General features: G+C 36.1%; 2 protein-coding genes across 11 annotated transcripts in view; one reads left to right on the forward strand and one right to left on the reverse strand.

The window, feature by feature from the left end:
- The window catches only part of TTC3 (tetratricopeptide repeat domain 3), a 62,233-nt gene extending 45,741 nt beyond the window's left edge, over positions 1–16,492 (forward strand). For 5 of the 8 annotated variants that reach the window (XM_062598829.1, XM_062598870.1, XM_062598861.1 and 2 more), the window contains 14 exons: positions 1,485–2,388; positions 3,606–3,671; positions 4,252–4,401; positions 5,689–5,828; positions 7,285–7,353; positions 8,003–8,099; positions 8,917–9,017; positions 9,681–9,774; positions 10,407–10,502; positions 12,952–13,373; positions 13,792–13,912; positions 14,057–14,284; positions 14,469–14,558; positions 15,213–16,492. In XM_062598829.1, coding sequence (XP_062454813.1) covers positions 1,485–2,388; positions 3,606–3,671; positions 4,252–4,401; positions 5,689–5,828; positions 7,285–7,353; positions 8,003–8,099; positions 8,917–9,017; positions 9,681–9,774; positions 10,407–10,502; positions 12,952–13,373; positions 13,792–13,912; positions 14,057–14,284; positions 14,469–14,558; positions 15,213–15,323 — 2,689 coding nt within the window. In that variant the 3' untranslated portion in view covers positions 15,324–16,492. Of the gene's footprint in view, positions 1–1,484; positions 2,389–3,605; positions 3,672–4,251; positions 4,402–5,688; positions 5,829–7,284; positions 7,354–8,002; positions 8,100–8,916; positions 9,018–9,680; positions 9,775–10,406; positions 10,503–11,595; positions 11,862–12,951; positions 13,374–13,791; positions 13,913–14,056; positions 14,285–14,468; positions 14,559–15,212 lie in introns of those variants that run through there. The other 3 variants (XM_062598853.1, XM_062598885.1, XM_062598879.1) reach the window with 3 other exon arrangements.
- VPS26C (VPS26 endosomal protein sorting factor C) overlaps positions 14,177–23,973 on the reverse strand; it is a 29,542-nt gene continuing 19,745 nt past the window's right edge. Inside the window, exons 6-9 of one of the 3 annotated variants that reach the window (XR_009961114.1) lie at positions 20,980–21,130; positions 20,496–20,648; positions 18,697–18,841; positions 14,177–14,258 (exon numbers count right to left, since the gene is read on the reverse strand). Coding sequence is in view for 2 of the 3 variants with exons in the window: in XM_062598892.1 (XP_062454876.1) it covers positions 18,759–18,841; positions 20,496–20,648; positions 20,980–21,130 (387 nt within the window). In the remaining variant the exon portion in view is untranslated. Of the gene's footprint in view, positions 14,259–17,226; positions 18,842–19,309; positions 19,360–20,495; positions 20,649–20,979; positions 21,131–23,973 lie in introns of those variants that run through there. The other 2 variants (XM_062598892.1, XM_062598899.1) reach the window with 2 other exon arrangements.

Consider the following 23,973-nt stretch of genomic DNA (forward strand, 5'->3'; position numbering starts at 1 on the left):
TGCATTGGAGAATTAATTGTATTTCCAGAAAGAAGTGGCAGTAGTAATCAGGAATGAAACATCTTCAGTTCTTGGTGTAGAAGCAATTGACAATAACTAATACTATGAAAACTGCATTTTTAGATCAGTGCAGAAAAACTAAGGCCTTGGACTTATATTTGTGAATGTGCATGTAAGTAACAAAGGAAAACAGTCAAATAAGAACCTGAGCTTTGCTCTGAAATGATAAGCGGGGTGATACTTCTGACATCTGAAGATGGAACTGCCCTGTTTGTTTTACTGCTGATCATAGTAGTTGTTCCTAGTTAAGTCAAAATTTAAGGCATAAAAGAATGAATAGAAGGTACCTTGATACAAATTTTATTTATTGCTACATTTGATGTATATTGCTGTGTATTAGTGACTTACAGATTAGCAGCTTTGCTTTACGAAAACCACTGAACGTCTTTGCAATGACCGTGATTTTCTCATTTCTGTTCGACTGAATTATCCTGAGTTGGTACTCAAAGCGTGGTGAATGAGGCTAAGATTCAGTTTGTGCTAAGCACCAAACTGAAAGATTATGTATGCAGCTCAGATGTTTTCATTAACGGTTACCAAAAACCTTTGTTAGTCTATGTTTGTACGGTATTAGACTGTTAACCAAGGGATTGTGGGGGGAGCCTGAGGGCCCCCTCTCTATCTTGTGAAAAATGGAGATGGAGTTTTTTTTTTTTTTTTTTTCTCGGATATGTGAGCTCTTTTCATCTTAGTCATGTGCCAGAGTGTCTTTTAGTCCGCGCATTCTTTATTGAAGTGCTCAGTATAGGTAAAGGGGACTTCCCTCCCGCCCCCAGAGGCTTATAAATTGGATAATAAAGTGATTTGAATGCCACAGAGAAAACACTGATTTGTAAGCCAGTCTTCCTCATAAATCTTAAGGGTTTTTACATTTTTACATGCTTCCTTTTCATATGGTATACTTTCCTTTATATTTACTTGATTTTATTTTAAATAAGTTTTGTATTAACCTCTAATATTTTCTGGAGTTTGTTTTTTGCCTAGACTGTCAACTCCCCTTACTCAGACCTTTGCATGTCTGTGTTCAATACTTAGACAACTACAGTATATACTTTTTCTGTGGTAATACTTTACATATAAATAGCGTTTGTTTTTATGGAGAGAAAAATGTTACTTGCAAGATTCTACTTTGTAATGTATTGTGCAGGTGCAATTGTTTCAGCCCTGTTAGTCCCGTGCATGCAAGTATATGCATAAAAGTAGTAGGTACTAATTTTTCCAATTAGTTGCACGTTTTTAAATTAGGAAAAGCAGGAGTATTACAGAAGATCTTTGTTTAGTTAGATCACCAACTACCAAATGATCATTTTTCAATGGTTCTAAAGGTTCTTTTTTTTTTATTACTGTGAAAATGTAAAATGTGAAATACAATTTTAAAATTATATTAAAAGCTTTGATTAATAATTATATATATTTTTTTAAAGCTACTTCTCTCAAATCTTGGAAGCACATGGCCCTATGGAAATTAATGATAAATTATTAGTTGGAGAATATGAACATTTCCCTGAAGAAGCTCGAAAAATTGTAGAAGATGCAGGTGGTCTGAAATCTTTTCTTCTGGAATCCCTTCGTTTCATTATGGTGGATAATGTTATTGGCTTAACGAAGCATGCACTTCTTATTAAAGAAATTACGAATGGAAATGAAACTAGAGATAATGAAGAGAAAAACTATATAGGCTGCAATATGCAAGAAAATTCTTCCCAGAACAAGCTACAGTTAAATCCAGCTGCTAAGGAATTCAAACCACTATCTTATGCTAATCAACCTCATATTTCAACCTCTACTGACATAACAGTAGCAAGCTATGAGACTCCAGAATATTTGTCCTATTCTTTACCTATTTCGTACAGATCAGTGCATTTTTTACATAGTCAGAATAGTAATACCACAGAAAATGAGTCATCCTTTTCAGATGTTTTACTAGAATGCTTTGATTCTAAAAATCTTGATATATCTTTGCCTGAGACTTCACTGGGTTATCAATATGAAAGAGTATTGCCAGTGACTTCTCAAATACCTCTCACTTCAAATTTTGCTAAGCAACCTGCTTATATTTATACTGACCATATAGCTTATCAGGATAATAATGAATCAGGAATTTCAGACAAAAAATGTGTCTCTGGCATTTTTATACCAACTGAAATACAAACATACGAAGACCCTCAGTGCCTACTTGAGAACTCGGATAATGCAGTTTATGAAGACAATTTTGTTGTTGCTAGTAAGAATAAAGCTGAAAATGATATGCTGGCTATTAAGATGGAAAAAGAAAGAGGTACACCTCTAATGAAGAATAATCCTCATACAAAGATGATAGCTGTTCAGGTAAGAAATTAAGATAGAGAAAGTATTCGTAGTGCTTTTAAATGATGAATGAAAACGTTCAGTGTCTTTTACTACATTACTCTTACTGTTGAAAATGCAACTCATTTTTGAATTATTTCTTTATGACTTTCTGAAGGGTTGAATAGTATATGGAGTTTAAAGAGTGATATTCAGGTCATACCTCAAGCCACCCAAAACACTCTATTTAGCATTCTCTACTACTTACCCTCTGCAAAAAGCCATAACTTAGCTTGGAAAATATTAAGATGTCTACTAGATGGAGAACAACTTTAGGGCTTCCAGTCTGAGTTGCTGACAGTTTTTATACTCCTGTTTTACATTTGTAATTCTTTAAAGAGGAAGTCACTGAATTTTATTGTGCCTGAAATTTTCAGAGATCTTTGACCCAGAATGAAAGAGGGACCTGGTACACATCAGTTTAAATGTAGTTTAGAGGACTTTCTCTCTTATGTCTTCATTTTTCTTTTTGTAACTATTTCAGCAATTTGTTTTATAATCTTTGAGGTTTTAGATATTTTATACATTCTAACAATCACTGGCTGTTGCTTTCCTTCTGGTCTTGCAGTGACTGCCCAGCTGTAGCATGAATTCAGGGTGAGACTCCTGCACACTTCCCTTTTTCCCCCCTCCCCTTCTGAAGATAAAAACCAAAAGGCTGGTCCTGCAGGCACAGGAAGCCCTGCTGGGCATGCTGGAAGGGGCAGAGCAGGGCATGCAGCTGAATGGAAGAGTGGCTGCAGTATTCACTCTAATGGCACCCCGTAGTTATATCAGCATACGCCAGTCATGAAAATGCTCTTCAGATAGCACAGGAAGACAAGGGTCGCATCCAAATTTGTTGTTCAAAGCCTGGCCTGTTAACTGGAAATGTTTTTGAAGATATCGGTGTGGCATGCATACATTTGTATGAGATTATCCAACATGATAAGAACATGAGAAATGTTTTTAAAATAACTGCCTCATGGTCAATTAAACTAGAGGAAGATTGGGGAGGGGGAAGTGCTTTTGTTATATATTGAAGCCCATTTTGCAAACAGTTGCATAATTTCTTCTTACAGTATAGATAAACCTACTTCAAAATAGTGGAGTTGTAAGACTAGATTAGATCTCCTAGGCCCTCTAAAACAAACCAGCTGACCTACTAACTGCGCATGTAGACAAGAAAGCCTTTAAAGTAATGATTCTTTGTATTTTAGGTAAATCGTGAAGTAGCTGATAGAGAAACTAATACCTTGCCTTTTCATCCATTTGAAATGCAACAAGTAAGTAACCTGTATTTGTGTTGTACATTCTTCATGAAGGAGGTAAAAGGAGTGCCCCAAAATGTAGTAGTGCAAAGATAAAGTTCTCTGCAAGTGAGGTATTTTAACCGATATTGGAGGGAAGGGGGATTTAGCCCATTATGTTGGACCATATTCTTTAATGTCCTTACAGACTTCAGGTAGGTCCATAAAAAAGGTGGCTTTGGAGCTCTTTTTTTGTAGCTATTTAGATGTTAGAGTATGTTTCAGGGGAAGTTAGATACTTCCTCTCAAAATCTTGAGTTTTGATTAAATATTCCACTTAGGCATGCTGATAGCTCAGACTGTTGTTAATGTCAGTCTCCTGTCTGTATCAGGAGATGAGTAGGGATATATGGCCTTCAAAGTCTTCATATTCCATTAATCTGACATGAATGATCATTTCCTGAGTTGTATTCAAATTGTTACACAACTTCCTCTGAAGAATTCTGCAGATTTTTGAATCTCAACTGACAGTAGACTGTTCATTTTAGATGTGCCATGAATGTTTGCCACCTTGTGGATAATTACTGTTAGATTATCTTTCATAATTTATTTTCAGGGAGATATTCTGCGTATGGAAAAAGAGCATCAGGTATTAAAAGAACAACTTAAAGAAGCTCAGGAGAAATATGAGCAATTACAAAGCCGAAGCTCAGAGGAAATCAGTACTTTAGAAGAGCTGTTAAAAAAAAGTGTTGAAGAGATTGAGGTAACATTTTTATTCATGCAATGGTTTGGTTAGCAAAGACAAACTGCAGGGAACTCCCCCTCCTGCTGAGTTTTAGATTTCTTGTGATCAGTCAGCTGTATTTTTGAGACTTAAATGATAGTCCTCATCACAATAACGTCTAACTTAGCAAATCTCAAAATTTTTGTCTGTATGCCATCATAAGAACACAAACACATAGGTGATTGGTTGCCTCCATCTAGTGGATAGCTATTGCTTTTGACAGAATCTAAGGAACAAAAAGCATGATACTACTGAGCCTTCCCCCCTTCTTGAGAAGAAGGGGGTCTCAAGTAGGTAATCGTTGATTTACTGGGATTGCTAACAGGCTTTATGTCCTTGAAGAGGCCTGGGAGCAAAAATAGACAATCCAGACCAATCTATTGGTCTCCTATCAGTTTATTTGCCTGGGCTGATTTTTACAGTTAAAGCCGTATGTGCTACAGGTTATTCATTTGTCTACATTGGGGAGTGTTCTCATTTAAAAAAAATAATTGAAGGCCAAAAGCATTTCACCCACCCCCTTTCTTTATGCTTTAGTGACATTCAATCACACTCTCCAGAGGTCCCTTCCAGTCTTACTGTTTCTATGATAATGTCTATTTCTTCCTTTCATCTGTGTGTTGGAGTAAATCCGTGCAATGCAGCTTGGAAGCTCCTCCAACTCTAGCTTTAACTCTGGATACGAATAGCCTGGCAAACTTTTATATAGGGGACAATGGAGTCTTACATCCATGTTTCTGTATGAGTATTTACTAAAAATGGAAGCTCAGAAAGTTTGAGCAAGCCAAGGTGGGTGAGCTTGTCCACGGGTGATGTAGGTGCTTGTGTTTTTTCTTCATGATGCGTGTTTCTGAATGATGTGTCGTGTGGTGTTTGTTTAAGCGGTTATGGCAGCCGTATGGATTCATTGCCGCCTTCTTGTCTGTTGAATCAGTGCTAACAACTAGGAAGCTGGAACAGAGCTTGTGAGCTGGATTTCAGTATGCATGTGTACATAACACTGTGCAACTAGGTTTCTTGTTTTAACTAACTACAAAGTAGGTGTTACATGTTCTGAAGTTGGCCATATAAATGAGGTTTGCAGGTAGACATCAATGAGTGTGCTGCCTGTGCTAAACACCTGACCTAAGAATAAATTAAGCAGTAGTACAATTCTGTTACTGTAAATTTCACTGGTTTTGCTCATAAGTATAAGCAATCTATTCTAACCTGCACTTCAGTGAAATAGTCTTTTAGAAATAATGTTTTCTTATATTCTGATTTTAGATATCAAGGAGTGAACTGGAATGGCTTGATCAAGATTTAGAAAAAAAAAAGAAAAAATGGCAACAGGAGAAAAAAGAAAATCAAGAGAACTTAAAAACAATAAGGCACACTGCTAAAAAGCATACAGATACTAATGAAATGTAGGTACTAATTTTGAATACAGATCTACATCACTTTTCCTTTTGCTTGATTTTGTTTTTTAAGCAGTAGTAGATGATGTCACATCTCATAGGCTATAAGTTTCAGTATTATCTGCTGATTCCATGGACTACAGCTAAATAATAAATAACTTGCTAAAATTTTCTGATATAAAAGCATGAAAAAATCACTGAATAGCTGAGTGATGTATGCAGAGTGAGAATTCAGATTTGTTACCCTGATTCTGAAAATGAGTTAAATACAGTTCTTGGATGAGTGCTGCTGCTAACTTCATCTGTATGCAGATCAACTATTATTTAATCTGAATAATAAACAGAACTCCATCACTATTTAAGATCTTCCTCAGGTTTTCCGAAAATGCTTCAGATCTTAACTACTTTTTCACTTTTCTCCTTCATGACTTACTGTTGCTTCCTCACCCTACTTCCTTTACCGCCTTATGATCAGCCCTAAATTTTCATTGCTTCCCTTCCTTCTCTTTTTGTGCAGTCAACCCAACTACACTCTGATCTGCATCCATTTTTCTCACATACTTTTTGTTTCTTTTGCCACATCCAGTCATCTAGGAATATGTTTCCTCCTTTTCTAGTCTTGTCATTCATTTCTCAGATTAAAGTGAAGACATAAGAACCTCAAAGCTACATATATCTACTCCTTTTTACTCTTTCACCATAAAACAGAACTCTACAGAGCTGTCCTTGGAAATCTGATCATTAATATGAATGTGTGAGTCCCACAATGACCCTCTCTGCAGCAAACCCAGCTGTTCCTTTGGCAGTTGACTCTGGCTCTGGAAGAGCAGGAACCAACTGCATTCAGCTGCCTACCATGGTCAACAAGCATCCACAGCATCACATCACCGACAGTGAGAAATTAGACATGTGTCATTTGATGTAGATTATTGGCAGATTTTTCCAAAAATATTCAGAATACTTCAGAAACCTTTAACCTAATCACCGGCAATATATCCAACCAGATGTTTTATCACCCTAATACGCTGAAATAGATTCCTGTCTGCTTCAGTATTTTTTGCAATTATAGGTAAACATTTAAAACGGCTTCCTCACAACTGATGAAACTGACTTACTTAGCAATGCTTTTCCTAATCAGATTTCACAATTCATCCATTATTTTTACTGCTCTCATTCTGTTTACAGACCCCTGAGAAGACTTCTGTCCTTCAATGCTGTTCTAATATCTTTAGTTTTTGAGTAGTTGGGCCAAAGCACTCTTGAAAAAACTATCAGGCTGCATTTTCTATTAGTTACGTCCTGCTTAATTAGGAGTTCATTTATATAAACATACAGTACTGAACAGCATATAAATCAGATGTATACATTTACTGCATAACTGTCATTATGGTTATAAAAGAATAAGAAATCTGTTTGCTAGTGAATGTTTTCCAGAATATGTTTAATAAAGATTTGATTACTCTAGGTATTCAAAGAACATTGAAGAGAAAGAAAGGCAGTATAAGCTGTATTTCAATACGTATCTTGAGACCAGGTAAAACTCTTGTACCTTTCAGCAATATTTACATTTTTCTACTGACTTGTCATTACCAGAGTTGTCTGTTTTACTCTGAGTGAATGCATAGAAAAAATAAGCACTTAAAAAGTAAACTAACAGGGTAAGAGATATTGATTGCTTAGTGTAGGTAAATGTTATTTCCTTTTAGATAGATATTTAAAACATGAAAAGAAGGCTTTTCAAAATACTCATGTATTTCCTTTGATATATGATACTGTATTTTAGAACACATTAGAAGTTGTGTGTGGTAAAACGTACTGGTGTGGTATGCAGCTAGGATCTTTACATATCTGTAGTTCTAAATGTAAACATAAATTTATCTAAACATCTTTTTATTTATTTGCATGTATTATACAGTAAAGGTATCATTAAAAATACATTCTTAATATATATATATAATTTAATTCTCAGAACAATAAAACTTGGAGTATTGAAGGTCCTCTAAGATTTTTACATTGCACAGTAAAATGTGATTAAGAAATCCCCACCGAGCCAGCAGTATGGCTCAGGTACTGTGCCTGAAGCCACAAGCTGTACAATATACATGCAGATGCATAGGACTGCTGTCATTTTTATTTATTACTCAGCTGTAAATGTTAACCAAATATTTAACTTTATTTCGCAGTAATAAATTTGCTAATGAGAAAGTAAAGCTGGAAGAACTAATAAAAAAGAGCCAAGATGACTGTCAAGAGTGTGTGAAAAGAGCTGTAACTGCAGAGGTACAAACAAAAAATCCTGAAAGACTTCTGCTATAGCCTGGGTCGTTTGCACTAATAGGAGGTGGGGAAAATGAGTGGCAAAGTCTTGTTTAATGAAGACATGTTTCTTTTAAATAGCTTCTAAGACTCTTTGTAAGTATACATCAAAAGTGATAAATATTGATAACTGCTGTTTGAAATTACCCTGCAAAACTTTGCAGATTGTCAAGGCACATTATTATTGGTTAGTACTAAAGTGCACAGAATGAATGCTTGGGACATCTAATATTGCCCCAAATAAAATGCAACTAGTGATTTACAGTTTAATACTTATCCTTGTTACATATATGAATAGATACCATTTGTAAGAATTAAGGAAAGGAAGATACGAATTCCTTGTTAAAACTAAGGTATAGTTAGTGAACATTTAGTTACTCCTGTGTCAGGTAGAATCAGAATTCAACAATTCACTTGAGTATTTCACTGAAAGGAACGGAGTACTGATAAATGTCAAGATCTCTGCTATACAGTATATTTTATATTGGAAATGTTTTGAAAGAATGTCTCAAACAACTGTTCCTTTTCGTGAAAGGTTTGAAGGCTGTCATACCTGCAGTAGGAGCTTTCTACCTTCAGTTGAAGTGACTGTAGCCTGTGTTATTCCCCCCCCCCCCAAAAGCATGCTCGTACACTTAATTCTACTTGAAATTCCTCATCATAGGAACCTACATGTTGTGCTCTCTATTGTTTGAGATGCTTATTGAAATCTAGTTTGAGGTTTTATTCCTTGTACCATAATAGTGCTTTATTGCATTAAAAAAAATACATTTTGTTGCAGGTATCAGTACTCAAAAACTGGAAGGAAGCTGAAGTATGCAAGCTCTACAGCATAGCTGCCAATGCAGAAGCAACGCTTAAGGTGTTGAAGTCAGGGGGCAGGTATGGGAAGTTTATACCAGGAGTTACAGTAGTACTTCCTGAATGGAAGTAACTATTGGAGATTAATCATGACTTTTTAAACTAGACAAGTCAATTTTGCTCAGATTGATGTTAGCCTGAAAGGTGTATGAAAATGCTGTAGTTCAGTATACCCCCCCCTTTTTTTGGTATATTGTTTTCCTCTTACTAAGTTGAATTTCTTTTTTTAATCATAATTTACCAATATGTGAGGTACTTAAAAATCAGTAAGCTTCTTGTCTTATTAGCCTAGGAAGATAAGGTTACTGGGAATGTTCCAGTTTTGCCTGCCCAGTATCACTGGGAAAGGGCTGCAATTTAAATGGAAAAGAGGTGTAACAGATCTGCTGGGCATGCAACAAGGCTGTTTCCATTCTGCCCAGGAATTAGCTTAGCCCTTGGAATTATGTTTGTCTTAACATGTTGTGTACTCTGTCTCAATTGCCTCAACATATTAATTTCTGTTTGAGGAGTCCACTTCCAAGACTGGATAGGACCTAAGTGCCAGTAGTTTAACTTTTAAAGGCTGTAAAGAATTTTAATTTACTGTGATTTACCTCAGAGAGAAAAAATTGTTGTACTAAATCCACTGGTCTTAAAAAGAATGGGAATATTGGAGTTTAACTGAAAACCTGTTTATTTCAGCAGCTCAGCATCAGCATTACCTCAGCTGAAGACACAGATTGAGTCTTGGGAAAAATTTATTTCAAATATAAAGAAAAAAGTGGAAGAAGTAGAGGTAAGTCTTGATTTATTTTACCAAACCAGTAAATTGAACTTTGTCTTCTGAATTAGAGCAAAATAAGTATCTTCTAAATAATTGTGCGTTCCTCTTTTTTATTTATTGTTTTTAAAGCTTCAATAACTTGTCCTCCAAGTATTGAACAACAGTATTTAACCTCCAATAATAAGTGCTGATTATGAAAGTATGGATAAGTTGCAGTTAATGACTTAGATTTTTATAAAGGCAAAAGTCTGTTTTTTATAGATGTTGCTTCAAAGTTGGTTCCCATATTAACAAGTCCAATCAGTCAGTTCTTTTGTATTTCTTTGACTTCAAAAGTCTACGCAACTTCTTTAAATGTAACAGAAAACTTGCTATAAAGAGTGAAGATGTCTAAAATGTCTAGGTTAAGTTTTAAGAACTGGAATTGAATGTGTGTACACACACCATTTCCCAAACCCTTTCAAGCATTAATGCAAGTACCTTATTAGAGGTATGTTACTATAGCAAATTGTAGCCCTGCTTCTCCATTTGCAAGGCCTGATATTTTTGTTGATTTGCAAAATGTAGTTGTGTTTATGCCACTGTGACTAATGAAAGAGCTTAAATTAATGCTAATTTGGAGGGTATTTTTTTTCCCTCTGCAGGCTCAGTATGAAGAAAAAATTCAGATGGTAAAAAATGGAGCACTAAACTGCCTCACTAAAATGGAAGCTGCAGATCTTTCATCTCCCAGTGTCTTAGTATGTACATTGTATTTGATAGCAATGGGTTTCAAGGCTATTAAGAAGTTAAGCTTGCATCAGCATGGCTATCTTTTATATAAGTGTACATTAGAACTTGAATTTCCAGTTGTGAACAAAAAGTCGCCTGGCTCTCCATATGTCCAAATACTGGCCTAAAGGAAAATGTAGCATGAGGAAGCCCAATGAGAAACAAATCACTAAGTCCTTAAAGAGGCATAAGTTGCTTAAGATTAACTTCAGCATGCTTCATATTCTGTATGAATTAGGATTAATATTTTTGGATATCATGACTTTCTTGTAGCACCAAAATCCTTTGAGACAAGGCCCTGTTACACCAACACGTGTAACTGATTGTGGATGCCAAAATTAACTTCCAGTCATATCTGTCATAAGTTAGATGGAGTATAACCATTTATGGAAATTAATCTATAATAGCTATATCCCAGATAAATACTATTAAAAATGTTTTCTTTGTGGGTCAGGAGTCCCACATGCTTTGCTCAAATCGTGTCAGTTACTTCCAAAGCACCTGTGACTGTTCCCTGGTGCAAGGACAAAGTCAGTGTAAGTCAATACTCTGCTAAGTATGCACCAAGGCAAAATACTTGCAGGCAATATAGCTGCAGGAATGATGCTAATAAACAAATACTGCCATTCACTGACAGTGAAGCTGAAACCAAGGCACAGAGTTCCTGCACAATCATGAAGACAAATAACATTCAGAAGCTGCTGTATACAAAAGGGACAGTTTGGAGTAAGGACAAAATTGTTCAGTCATCTCTCAAAATAGGGGAGATATAATTGATACTGTAAGTAAAATGCATTAATAGTGCACAAACACACACAAAATATCCAAAGGCATCAAGAAATACCACACAGGAAACATTCTTCCATAAATGCATTTTCTGTAGAAAGTCCCTTTCCCCCTCCCCCCCCCCCCCCCCCCTCTTTGCTTTTGGTACAATTTAGACTCAAAGCTTTGTTCTAATACTGTAAATTTCTGATTGTTACTACAATTTTTCTGGAGTTTTACTAGTAATAGTTACACTTCTGCTCTCTTGCATACCTTTCCTTCTCCACTTATTTCTAGGTATCTTCTTTCTGCTTATGGCACAGAATTCTCAAGACTCTTCTGATAAGAATATGTAAATACTCTTAGTTATCTTCCTTAGTTTACCAACAATTTGCAGGTTGGGGAGGAGAGGGAAGTTTGATTCTCTTGTTTTGCAGTCAGTATCTGTTATTACTAGAGTGATACAAGGTTTAGAAGAGATACCTCTATAATTCTTTCAGCTTAAATACTGAATCCAAATGAAAAATAATCAATGATGAAAAATCCTTTCCTCCTTGACTTGTTAATCAATTCCACCTTTAAAGCTCAGCACGTTCTTATACACAAAAATATAACCTGGTAAGCTTTTTAAGCTTTAAGGATCATCAAAAATAAACCTAAAGCTATGTACTAACTAATATGAAAACTTGTAAAAACTAATCTGTTTTAGTAGTTTGAGACTGCCCTGCCATGTAATGTTTCAGTTCATTCTTTATGCATCTGAATTAGCAAAGTTAGATTGATTACCTATATCTATAAAACAAATTCATATTCTCATGCAAATATTGGATCTTCTGATTTTTTTCATAGACTAACACCTTATTCCAAAAGTTACTTTCATTTATTTCTTCGCGTTCTCCAAAGGAGACAGTTCTTTGTAAGGGAAGGTTCTGGGCATGGAAGGTAAAATACTACTTCAGAAAGATGTTAAGAACATAGAGCAAGAACCTGCAGTTATAATTTGAACATGAATAAATGTAGAATATTAGTTTTGTGGGTTAGAAAACAAACTTTTTAGAGCAGTCAGGATCTGGAACAAATAGCAGTAATGGTATCAAACATCCAAGCTCATTTGAAGGATTTTTTTTTCCATTTATGGAAGAGAGTTGTTAGTGCGAAAAAAGTAGTCTTGGATCAAGTCAGCTCTAAATTTTCTAACATTGACTATAGCTGACATAGTTTGTCTAAAAAACATTACATTGGATCATATAGGAATTACATCATCAATTAAAAGGAGTGAATTTTGTATTTTCAAATTGATAGCATTTATTTAAAGCAGTACTGTTTTTACTGCCAACCTCAGACTATACTTTAAAACTTAAAAGCTGTCCAACAGCAGTTAATTCTTTAGCAAACAAATAAGCTAAGGCAGTTTGAATGCATATATGTTGTCATACTTAATCAGATTTCAAGCAGTTTGTCTATACGTAGTGCATATTGGGAAAAATATATTTGTGAAATATATTTTTACCTTGGTAAAGTAAGTTAAGGTAAATTGATAGGACCTTCCAATTCCTTTGCATGACCAAGTACAGCACCATTCATGCTGTAAATGCTCAAAGAATTCTGTTTATTTTAATTACTAACTGAGGGGGGAATTTGTTTATTTCCTAGAGGAAACAGAGTGGACTTCCTATCAGTGATCCGGCTGTTGTCATGTATTCCGCTGCATCTGCACATCCTAATTTACCTCCTGCTTTTTCAAGTTCTGGTGATCAAGGTCCAACACATGCTTCACGTAATGCACAGGCTGGAATGACACCAACCCATGCAAATTCTAAGTTTTGTTCTGTGAATGATGGATCAGTGAAAATACCCACCAGCACTCTGAGAGGATCATACTCCGATAAGGTCTCAGTAACTAGCCCGTCACGGATTTCCAGAAATAATTCCCAGAATAGCCAGCCAAACCGAAACCATCAAGATGACTTGGCTGTACAGCTAAGGCCTTCTGGACTTCCAAACAGCAAAATGCTTCCCAAAGCATTTGATAATATTATTGCAAATCTACAGACTATTTTTCCAAATTATAGCAGGTATTTCTTTTTTACTGCATTTCTTATTACATTGGGTAACAAAAGTTCTAAACCTCTAATAATAAAGTAAAAAAGAATGAATTTCTTGGTAAATGTTTCATATTTCATGAGAAGAGTAATTTTGGGGGGGAGGAAGAGGTTCTTTTAAGGGAATAGATCTGTTGTGTTGACCTTTTTTCTATTAAAATCACTAGTTTAATATTTTAGATAATATTTTATAGTAAAGGTGGCTAGAACCTTGTTACTGAGAGAGATATTAGAAGCAGGTGTTTGCTATAGTTCATGTGAAAAGTGAAAATCTTTTAATGGCTCTATTGGTATGAATCAAACATGGAAGAGGCAATGTTCTCTAGCATTCTGATTAACTCAATAGCCATAATATTAATAATCTGTAATTATTTAATTTTTTGTCTTTCAGTTCAGACTTCATTAACTTCATAAAAGAAGTACGAATAAAAAATGGAAACACATTGTCAGGTCTGCGCTTAGATGAAATCCTTAGGAGGGTGACAGAACTCATTCTGGACCATCAAAATAAGGTAGTGTGTTGTAGTACTGACATTTCTGATGTGCAACTCTGACAAGGAAACAGCATGGCAGAGTCCAGAAGAGCACAAAATTTTCCTTACTATCAAACTCTGCGATATAAACTTGCTCAAAATTGTTTTCCAATACTTGTCTAGGCATCAACTTCGGAAGGGAGAGCTGTGAAGTCAGTATCTTCTGCTTCGCTAGGACAGACTGGAACTCGGACTCAAGAAGTACCTGCAGAAGAAAACGTACCCAGCCCCCCCAAGGCAAGACCTAAAAGTGCCACAAGTAAAAATCCATATCCATCTCGGCCAAGTTCCCAGCCATGGGGAAATGTCGGAGCAACAGCCAGATCTAAATGGAAAAAATCAGATGATACAGTAAGTTCTCCACTGTTTCACTGACCTTGAAGTTATTAACATGCACTTTTTGTAGCTAGTATTATGGGACATGGAGTAATCAAAGTATGTCAGAGGAAGGGAGGGGAGATGTTAGTAACGTTATTAACTTATTAGAATTTGATGATTGTTGCTAGCTTTCAAAAACTTAATGCTTTATATATAGACCTCCGATGATGATCCTTGCATAATATGTCATGAGGAGCTAAGCAGAGACTCGTGTGAACTAGAATGTGGGCATCGTTTTCACAGAGAAGTAAGCATTTTTATATTTTCTTCACTGTGCAAGTTCAGATGTACAGCTGTTCCCATTTCCTAAAGGCAAAAAAACCCCCTGCTATTCTTTAGCACTTAAAAAGCAAAAAACAACACACAATTTTCCATTATGTAGTTTGTACTCAAAGAGTTGCTCTAGTCTGTGTATTGGTAAGTAAGTTTCCAGTTTTGGTGTTTAGCTCTTAACCAGAATGATAGTTCATCAGAATGAATTCAAGCTTACTCTTCAGGGGCTAAATCACAGACGACTGGTTGCTGATCAAGCCACAGATTTCTGTTTGAAGTATATTTACAGAATGGGCTAGACCTATAAAAACTGTATTTGCCACCTGATAGTAGTTGCATATACAACTTTATGGAACTGTATTAAAAAAACTGATACTTCTGTTAGTGATCTTTGTCCATTAACACATTTGTTTGCTGCTTATTTGTTATTGCAAAATAGGTACTAGTGTAAATTGATCAGCACAGCAATAGAATTAGAGAAAGTTTTCTAGCTGCAAATTCTAGTAACAGGCTATAGGACATGTTGGAAAATAGTTTACCTATTAGTGATAATTATTAACCTACTTAAGGTGAACTCTTCATACCAGACTTCAACTGTTTTCTGAACATTATTTTCTTATTCTTGCAGTGCATTAGAAAATGGCTTAAGGAACATTCAAGTACCTGCCCTATCTGTCGTGTTCATGCTCTGTTACCTGAAGACTTTCCTGAGCTTCCTCCACGAAACAAATATGCTTAAACCTTGCTTTATTTGAACAAATGATAACAAAAATGCAAAGTCGCTGCAAATAAATAACCACCATAAGGAAAGGAGGTGTGACATGATGCCTAGGAAGAAATGAAATGCTGGTTTTATTGCAAATAGTAACAAAACTCACAGTGACTTCAGTACTTTACACTTGGTGTTAAGCTGTTAAGATGTAGGTATTGCCATGGTACCAATAGACTCAAGTTAGTATACTCTGAGATCCAGCACTTTCCCTCATTGCTGCCTAACTGTGTGCAGCTTATCTAGTTCAGGCATCAGAAGTGCACACAGCTGGTGGGTTTTTTGGCAAAGGAATATTTAAACTACTAGTTTCCTCAAAGTATGGTGATGCCCTGTGCATAATTCCTGTAAAGGAAGTGTTTTCTTCCAGAGCTGACGCTATTCAAAATAAATTTTAATATCATACAGTAAATGATCTGCATGACAAGCAGCATTTCAGACAACTGAGCTATTACTTCTTCCCTGGTAATTTAATTAGGCTTTTCATGATTGTTACGAATGAAGTTCATATAACTGTGGCTCAATTTCCTGTATGAATCAACAGCTAATAATTCAAATTGTTTAAACAATTTTTTTCTGTAAAATTTGAAGCAAAAAGTTTAAAGTATTTTATGGTTCTTTTTGCTTGCATAGCAGCACTTGGAATGCTATGCCTCACTTTTACTAAACTCAGAATATGGCTTGAATTTCTCTCATGTCAAGAGTTGATTTGTTTAAATCAAAAAAGTGGGTTTATTTTTGATCAAGCAATACAGTACATCTGTATTCTGTACGTGAATGCTAGTTTATCTAAAAGTATGAGGTACAGAATATAAAGATCTGAAAGATTGGTTATCCTACTACTTTATAAAGTCTGTTTGCCATCAGTGTAACTAACCTTCATTGCAAAATTTGTCTCAGATAGCCAAAAGACCATATTCAGATCATGTACAGCAAAACACTCTGGAAGTAGAGTATGACTGTGGATTCAGTACAAGGAGGATTAATTGATTATATGTGATTAGGTTAGCTAATGCTAAGGATCATTTGTTCCCCAAAATGAGTATGTATGCTACTGATAAAGCTTCAAACTACTACTTTGATTAATCAGTATGTTAACTGGAACTCTGTGATCAAAATAAAGTTACTACTGCAGTTGATATGCTTTCTTATTTTATGTATATTATTTTTGCTAAGTCTAATAAGTTACTGATCTCACACATGCCATATTTGAAATTGTTCACTGAATAAATGAAACAACTTGCCCTAAGATAGTAAGGGTAAGCTGGCTGTGAACAGGTGAAGACAGCACTTGCTGTTAATGCAAGATCTTAGCACTGAACTGGCCTGTATCCACATATACTTGTTTGTTATCAGCCAATCTTATTTTCCTTATGCCCACAGCACAGCTGGGACCAGATTCCTGAATAAGTATCATGGGTAACAGTGGTCCTTAGGTTCCTGTTAAAGCTGCCTCCTGGAAACTAAGAGCATCCAGCAGGTTTTTCAGCAGTCACACTCATGGCTCTCCAAAGCATTTTATCAACCCACTGGGACCATCACTGTGCCAGCAGTGAGACAAGCTACAGGCTGTAGTTTTGCACTAAAGGAGCAGAACTGCTGCAGCTCCTGGAGGCAGAGGCAGGGTGAAGCAAATGCCTGGACAACTCAAACGATTGCCGAATCTCTAAGTTGATGGTGCTACTTTAATTTTGAGCAGCAGGTGGCAGTCGTGTAACAGCCTGTAAAATAAAGATAATGGCTTTGTTTCCCCCAAAATGGTCTTGTACTGTTTCCTGATCTTAGAGAAATGTGCGACTTACTTCCTTATTACTTACTTGAGGGGGAAGGGGGAACTGTACTACTTTAATACAAGAATATTGTAACACACAAATAGAATTTCAGGTGTTTATTCCTAAAATACAGAAGATACAAAGCCACAGCCAAACTTCAAAATGATAGCTGGACAGTTCTACCAGATAAAGCTAGAGGAAAGATTTTTTGGGGCTTTTTTTTTTCCTTAATTCTATGTTTTTATGTTATCAGATTTTTACTCATAATTTATATTGCACTTTATACACTTAAAATGCCACCTTTCCTACACAACATCATATTGAAAATTAACAGTTAGAAAGGTGCAGCTGTTAACTTTTTTTTAAAAAAAACATCCACACCATGTTCATTTTCAGGAGGGTTAGTTCTCAGTGAAATGGTCTGCCGATCCAGTTCCTGATGGGCCTGTTCACATGGATGTCAGAAACTCATTAAAATGCTCGCAACTGTACAGTTGAAAGTGTAAAATAGTATGTTTTCCTTTACTAATTCCCCTCCTAGCATATACATTATACTCCAGCAAGTTGCATAAGTGACAATATTAACCCACTTTTAATTAAGAGTGAATGGAATGTTATTCATATAATGCCAAATCATGTCCTAAAAGCACAAAATGCCATAGCAAAAGTATCTTTTTATGCAGTTTTTCACATCATTTAGTATAGACAGACAATAGATAGATAGGTTGGTCTGTAACAATGCAGCTGTGCTGTTCTGTCACAACAGTCATTCCTAAGACAACAACTTACAAAGCACACTTTCACATCAAAACTGGGCTTCAGAAGTTAAGGAGGGAGATGTTATAATGCAAGAAATACCTGAAGTACATTCTCAGGTCAGAACTTTTGACTGGTCCTCTTTCTTTAGTGCTATTTATTTCATGCAAACAGCAAAGCTAAATTAAGAGTATACTCTGTCTAAGCCTAAAAACCTATGAAGAGCCAATGCAATAAGGAAGGAGGAAAAAAAGCCACACACACACACAAGACAAGGAACTTCAGCTCTAAGACCATTTGTTCAATAAGGGGAATATGAATCTATTTGCTCATAACACGCTCGGTTCCTTCTTATTTCATCCCCACCTTGCAATATTCATCCGTCTTACATTTTTGTAGCACCATTTATTTTATCTTAGAACATTCTATTCAGCATTATATCCCAAGTGCAATACCCCCCCCCACAATATACATAGTATATAACAGGACTTACTAGGCTTAAGTAGTCTTTAAAGAAAGAACTTTTTGTGTATTTCACAGTGTAGTACTAGTTCAAGAGAAACTTACTACATCCTGCAAGTTTAGAAATACCCAAAATCATTCCTTCAGAAAATGTCTGAGAAAAAGTGCAGAAACCTTGAGTTCTGAAAGACACCTGACAAGGCTGACCAGAAGGATACATCTGCTTAGTGTATCATGAGAAGACAGGCAGAGTGTTCAGGAAGATTTACAGGGGACTGAACACATGAGAACTACTAGCAGAAAGGAGGAAGAGATGTGTTTTTAGGTAAACTAATCCATGGACAATATTCAACCTTGTATCTGAGGAATTTTCTCCCTTTTTTGGTAAATCCTTAGGTAGTCCTCCTGTGGCTATTTACATTCTGCAGAGCTTCAGGGGAAAATTCTCTGTGATGAGATGATCATCATGCAGAAGAACAACAATGTTAACTTCAAACTCTAAGGGAAGACGAAAAAATAAAAGGTTTCAGATTAATGTGAACTGTATCAGCAGGATTAGAAGCAGACAGTTCTTGCTCTCAGATGCATCAGTTCACAGAACTCTTCTATGCTGTTTTAATATTCAAGATTTTTCTGTAGCTAAGTAATACAACAATGCAGGGAAGAACAAGGTAATCCAGACAGAACCTAATCACAGCATCTGAGACCTTGGACTAACCTTACAGAACCTGGGCTTGTTCTCCTCTACCAGGAGACTGGCTTGGGGTGTCCTTCTCAAAACAGTGTTTGTTGTTTAGAGGCAAATAAGGGGAAGAGTTAGAAAACAGACTCTGTCCTATATATGCTGACAGCATATTAATACAATATTCTAAGACTATTTTGGCCTTTACAGAAAATGAAGTTAAACACCCCCCAAAAAAAAAAAGACCTGCATTCAATGAAGAAATTTTCAAAAGAAAATTTACTCTAATATATTCTGTGTTGTTCTCAAAAGTACCAGGATCAGATCCACGTCTCTAAATGGAGATAGAATAGGAAATCAAGCAGAGTTAACAACTGCAGAGAACCAAAATATGTAATGATATAATAATGTTATCGTTTTTCAGCACCTTCATAACAGGATATGAAGGTTGATCTTATAAACAAAAGTAGATATTTATTATACTAACAGTAGCAATTTGTCACTGTAAGTACTATGTAATAGCTAGAAGTGTTAAATGTAGACTAGAATAAGCAGTAAGAATATTATTGCTTATTTCAGTGCAAAATCACTGTATAGAGCATGTGCAAACATGCTCCTGAGAAAACAGGCACTCAAAGCTGAAAAATTAGTTGTATGCATTTGTCCAAAGATAATGCAGCACGAAAGGGAGAAGCTTCAGTTGGGAAGGATCCTAAGAGTACAGACTCCTAACTCGAGTCTGATGCAGTTACCACCACCAACAAATTCCAGAAGAAAGAATGGTAGAACAACAGGTTATCATGGAGGATTTCTGCAGTTATTATTTGAACAAACGAGAAAATGTCACTTGTTAAGCAGCAGAACAGAAGTTGGTATCTGGGAAAGGAAAATAGGGACCTAGATTTTAGGTGTCTGTTAAAGAAAATGCTGCACTGTGGGAAAAATAAGCAGAAAGAATTCGCCTGTAAAGATCAAGAAAGCAAAGTTACATACAGTTGTACTGTTGAGTCTGTGCAGCAAGAGAATGGAAAACAAAAAGGAGAAATAATTTAAAAAAAAGAGGAGATCTCAGTGATTAAAAAAAAGGAGGAAGCAATCATCTTGCCATTTTCTTCTTGGGCTACTGTTCCAATGCTTTAAAGTATTTAATCACACTTCATTTTTTTGGCAGGAAAAAATAATTACCTGTCACTATGCTACTGCTCTAGTCCTTCTATCATATAACTCTATTAGTCAGAACTAACTTAACAGTTTCATAACTGTTTTAGTTAAGAGTATTGAGCTCTTTTCTCAATCTGTAAAAAATGAAGAATACCACAATACTGTTCAGGGAACCTCTGCAGGAAAACATTTTCTTAGTTTTTCTTGCAATGCTGACAATGATTTTTCTCACTATCTGCCAGAAGCTAAAGTGAAACTAAAAGCTTGAAAATTTCAAGTGGAAGATGCCAGTACAACACACATACTTACCAACTTTGAAGTTTGTCGTTTCCAAGGTAGGGCAAGTGAACAACCTGGGAAACACCATGTATATCGGAATTGGTAGGCCCCTGCAGATATCCCCGTCAGCAATCTGAATATTCTGAATCTCTGTGGCATCTCTGGCATAACCCTCTGCGCATCCTGGTGAAAAGGGAGAGAATCAGAAGAGAGGAAGGGGTGGGGAGGAAGGAAAGTAACGGCCAAAATCCAAACACACAGATTTACCAGGGAATAACCTCAACACATTTTGTCCTTTGATATAACTTTACATACCAGCGCTCCTGAGTTAAGGATCACAGAGATTATTTAAATTAACGCTTCGACTATTCTACCTGAGGTGCAAAATGTTTTTCTTTCTCTAAACAGGTCTTTTCAACTATATGACTTTTGACAAACTTGCACATTTAAAGAGTGCAAGTATTCTGTTAATTATTGCCGTCTATACACACATTATATTTATAGAAAAACTTACCACAGGTTTCCACACGTACTAACTGCAGTTCAATGCTTTTGACTGCAGCTTCTGCATTCTCCACTACCAGTTCCCCTGTTAATGGCTGTGTAATGATGCAGTTTGTAGAACTGAGATGACCTCTGATGAGAAATTTCGGAAGTGAGGCTCTCTAGAAAGATTGGGGGGTGGGGGAAAGGAAGGGGAACAAAAACAAACCATAACTATAACAGTATAACAGCAGAGAATGCTGACTGGTGGTGGTGGTGGTGGGGGAACAACCTTACAGAGACAAGGATGAAAAGTTACCGAAATATGCAGAAAAGTTACAAAATCAAGAACTTTTACTTGAGAAATTTCTGAAGTAACTTATTTAATACACATTTTTAAGTAGGCATCTTTATGCAGATGCATTAGGATTTTATCTTTTACCAACTTTCTGAAATGCACCCTTCCAACTAACTCCATACGTAGGCGCTATCCATTCTGGAATGATCTGACACAACCTGGATACTACAGTTTATCCAGAAATTAGGAACTACATGGTGAAAGAGACAAGCTGGCAGGAATGAAAAGGATGGTCAGGTTGACCAGTGTTCTGAAGAACAGCCTTTTGCTTTTGTTTTGTCAAAGATTACAGTAAAGACTATCATTTCAATGATTTTCACAGCATTTTAAACTTATCTCTCACGGTTACTATTGGGAGGGAAGAAAAGGACATTTAACACGCTCATTTAATTTAAGATGTACTGTATTGCGTACTGGTGCAAGACACCAGTTAAAAGGCTCAACAATCAATAAAGATTGTAATTTGATTGCAGGATCACACTTTTAACAGTCTTAACAGCAAGCACATTTCTTATGTAATAAAAAAAAGCAAACCACAATGCAATGCTACTGACAATCAGGTCATCATGGCTGGATGCTACTGACTTACTAACCAGTTGCAATAGGAGATAAACAAGCAGTAAGAATAATGGATTGAGGATAACAGTCTAAGTTTCTGCAAGTCCATAATCAGTTACTATAAGAGAATGAAGTGGGGTTCTTGCTTTGTCAGCCCTCTTTTTTTTTTTTTTTTTTTTAATTATTTATTTATTTTTTTTTAGGCCAACAGGCGTCACAGGTATTTTCTGCCAGCAGAGAACCTCCTATTGCAGAAGCTCCAGCTACATTTCTAGGTCTGGCAGGAAGCACACGGAAACAATCAAGTTTTCCACCCACATCTTCAGCTCATTTTTTTCACCATTCAACTTTCTCAAAAGTCTTCAAACTTCATGCTCCAACTTTCTTTTTCTTTTACAAATATTATTGCTCTCTTTCTTCTCAGGTTTTTAGGTATTGATACCACGTTGACATGTTGACATTACCCTCTACCTTCCAACCACCTCTTTCACACTTGCTTATGGCTTCTAGTTTCCTTGCCCATGTATCCATGGGCTTCTTCCAAACCAACTCTTTGAAAGTTTCTTCCCCAATCCATTTGTTCTGCTTCCTAGTCCTAGCTGCCAGAAGCAGTGGCAGAACAATTCTCTTCAGCTATTGTTTCACACAGATCCCCAACACCTCTGCAGAATGTAGCATTCTGCTCAAAGTAAGTCTTTGGGGAAAAAAAAAAGAGGTATCTTCATGTGCTTAGCAGGCTTGACTTCATTCGGGTATTTTCTCCTAATGGAAATAACAAAAGTTACATCCCTGACAAAATCTCTCCATCATATGAGTCCTATGATGCATTACTTTACTTAGGTTAGTAAAATGCCCTTACATTACCAAAAAGCTCTTTTATTGTATGATCTCTAGCAGGTTCTTCTCATCACCAATGTTAATGAACATAGGCTTATTTCCCTGCTACACAGAGACACCTGTAACTATCCCCTGAAATGCAGTGCTCAGGGCCTAAGAGACAGACATAAAAGGAACTTTCAGAACCAGAACTCAAAGCCATTTTCTTCAAATCTAGTCTACAAGACTTTCATTTTTAAAGGCCTATTTTCCCTAGAACCTTACTACTCTTGTCAGTGTTCTAGGCATTTTATCCTAGCTAGGTCTTCTCTCATGAGATCCATCTTTTACACTCTACTACATAATCCTGAAAAATGAGACTCAAGAACATGTTAATCTACTTTGTTTTTTTTTCCATCAAATCTTGTTGCGCTTTGTTAATGAAAATTGCCTGATTGGTTTTCCAGTGGTCTTCTACAAACTAGAGTTGTGAGCAGAAAAGCAGAGAACTGAAATTTTAATATTTTAAAATATCCAGAATCAATGACTTTTCCATTTCTACCTATAGACCCTTGTCCACCAGATAGGAACTTCACACCCATGCATTTCTCACAGAGGCAGAGCAAAAAATGTAATACCACTGCTTGTACTAACGCACAGTTCAACACCATTTTTTAAGACGACTTCACGATTAAACACCAACATCTTTCAGAGCACAAGTTTTAGAATCTACTTTTTGTGGTTATGTATTTGAAATAAAGAAAGGAATGTGGACTGCTATTAAACCTAAGAGCGAGCTTGTAATGAACAGGACTTTCTCAAGAGGCACATCATTGAATCTTTGCTAAGCAAAAGGGTAGAATATTAGAAGACAAAAATATTTAAATGGAAACATGGTTCACTGCAAAAGAGCAGACTGCTAACAGCTTAGTATTTAGGAGCCATTTCAAAAATCGTTTTACCATCAAGAATAGATATTACATCTTTATACTTGAAAATGTATGCTTTCAGTGTGCATCAGCCTCTAGGGACATCAAAGGCTGCAGAATACCAATTCAGCCAGGAGAAATGGTTGATTTTCAAGGATTACCTCCTCCATACTCAAGAGTGGTCTATCCTGACATGCAAGAAGTCAAACAAAGATGATGGGAGGTCTGTATGAATGAACACGGAGCTCCTGACAAGTAAAGACATTAAAAAAAAAAAAAAAAAAAGTAGTAACAAGAGTTGGAAGCAGGAACGGGTGACTCAGGGGAAATATCAAAACACTATTCACACTATCCAAGTGTGCAG

This window comes from Rhea pennata, chromosome 1, assembly GCF_028389875.1.
Source record: "Rhea pennata isolate bPtePen1 chromosome 1, bPtePen1.pri, whole genome shotgun sequence".
In the NCBI taxonomy this organism is placed as follows: domain Eukaryota; kingdom Metazoa; phylum Chordata; class Aves; order Rheiformes; family Rheidae; genus Rhea; species Rhea pennata.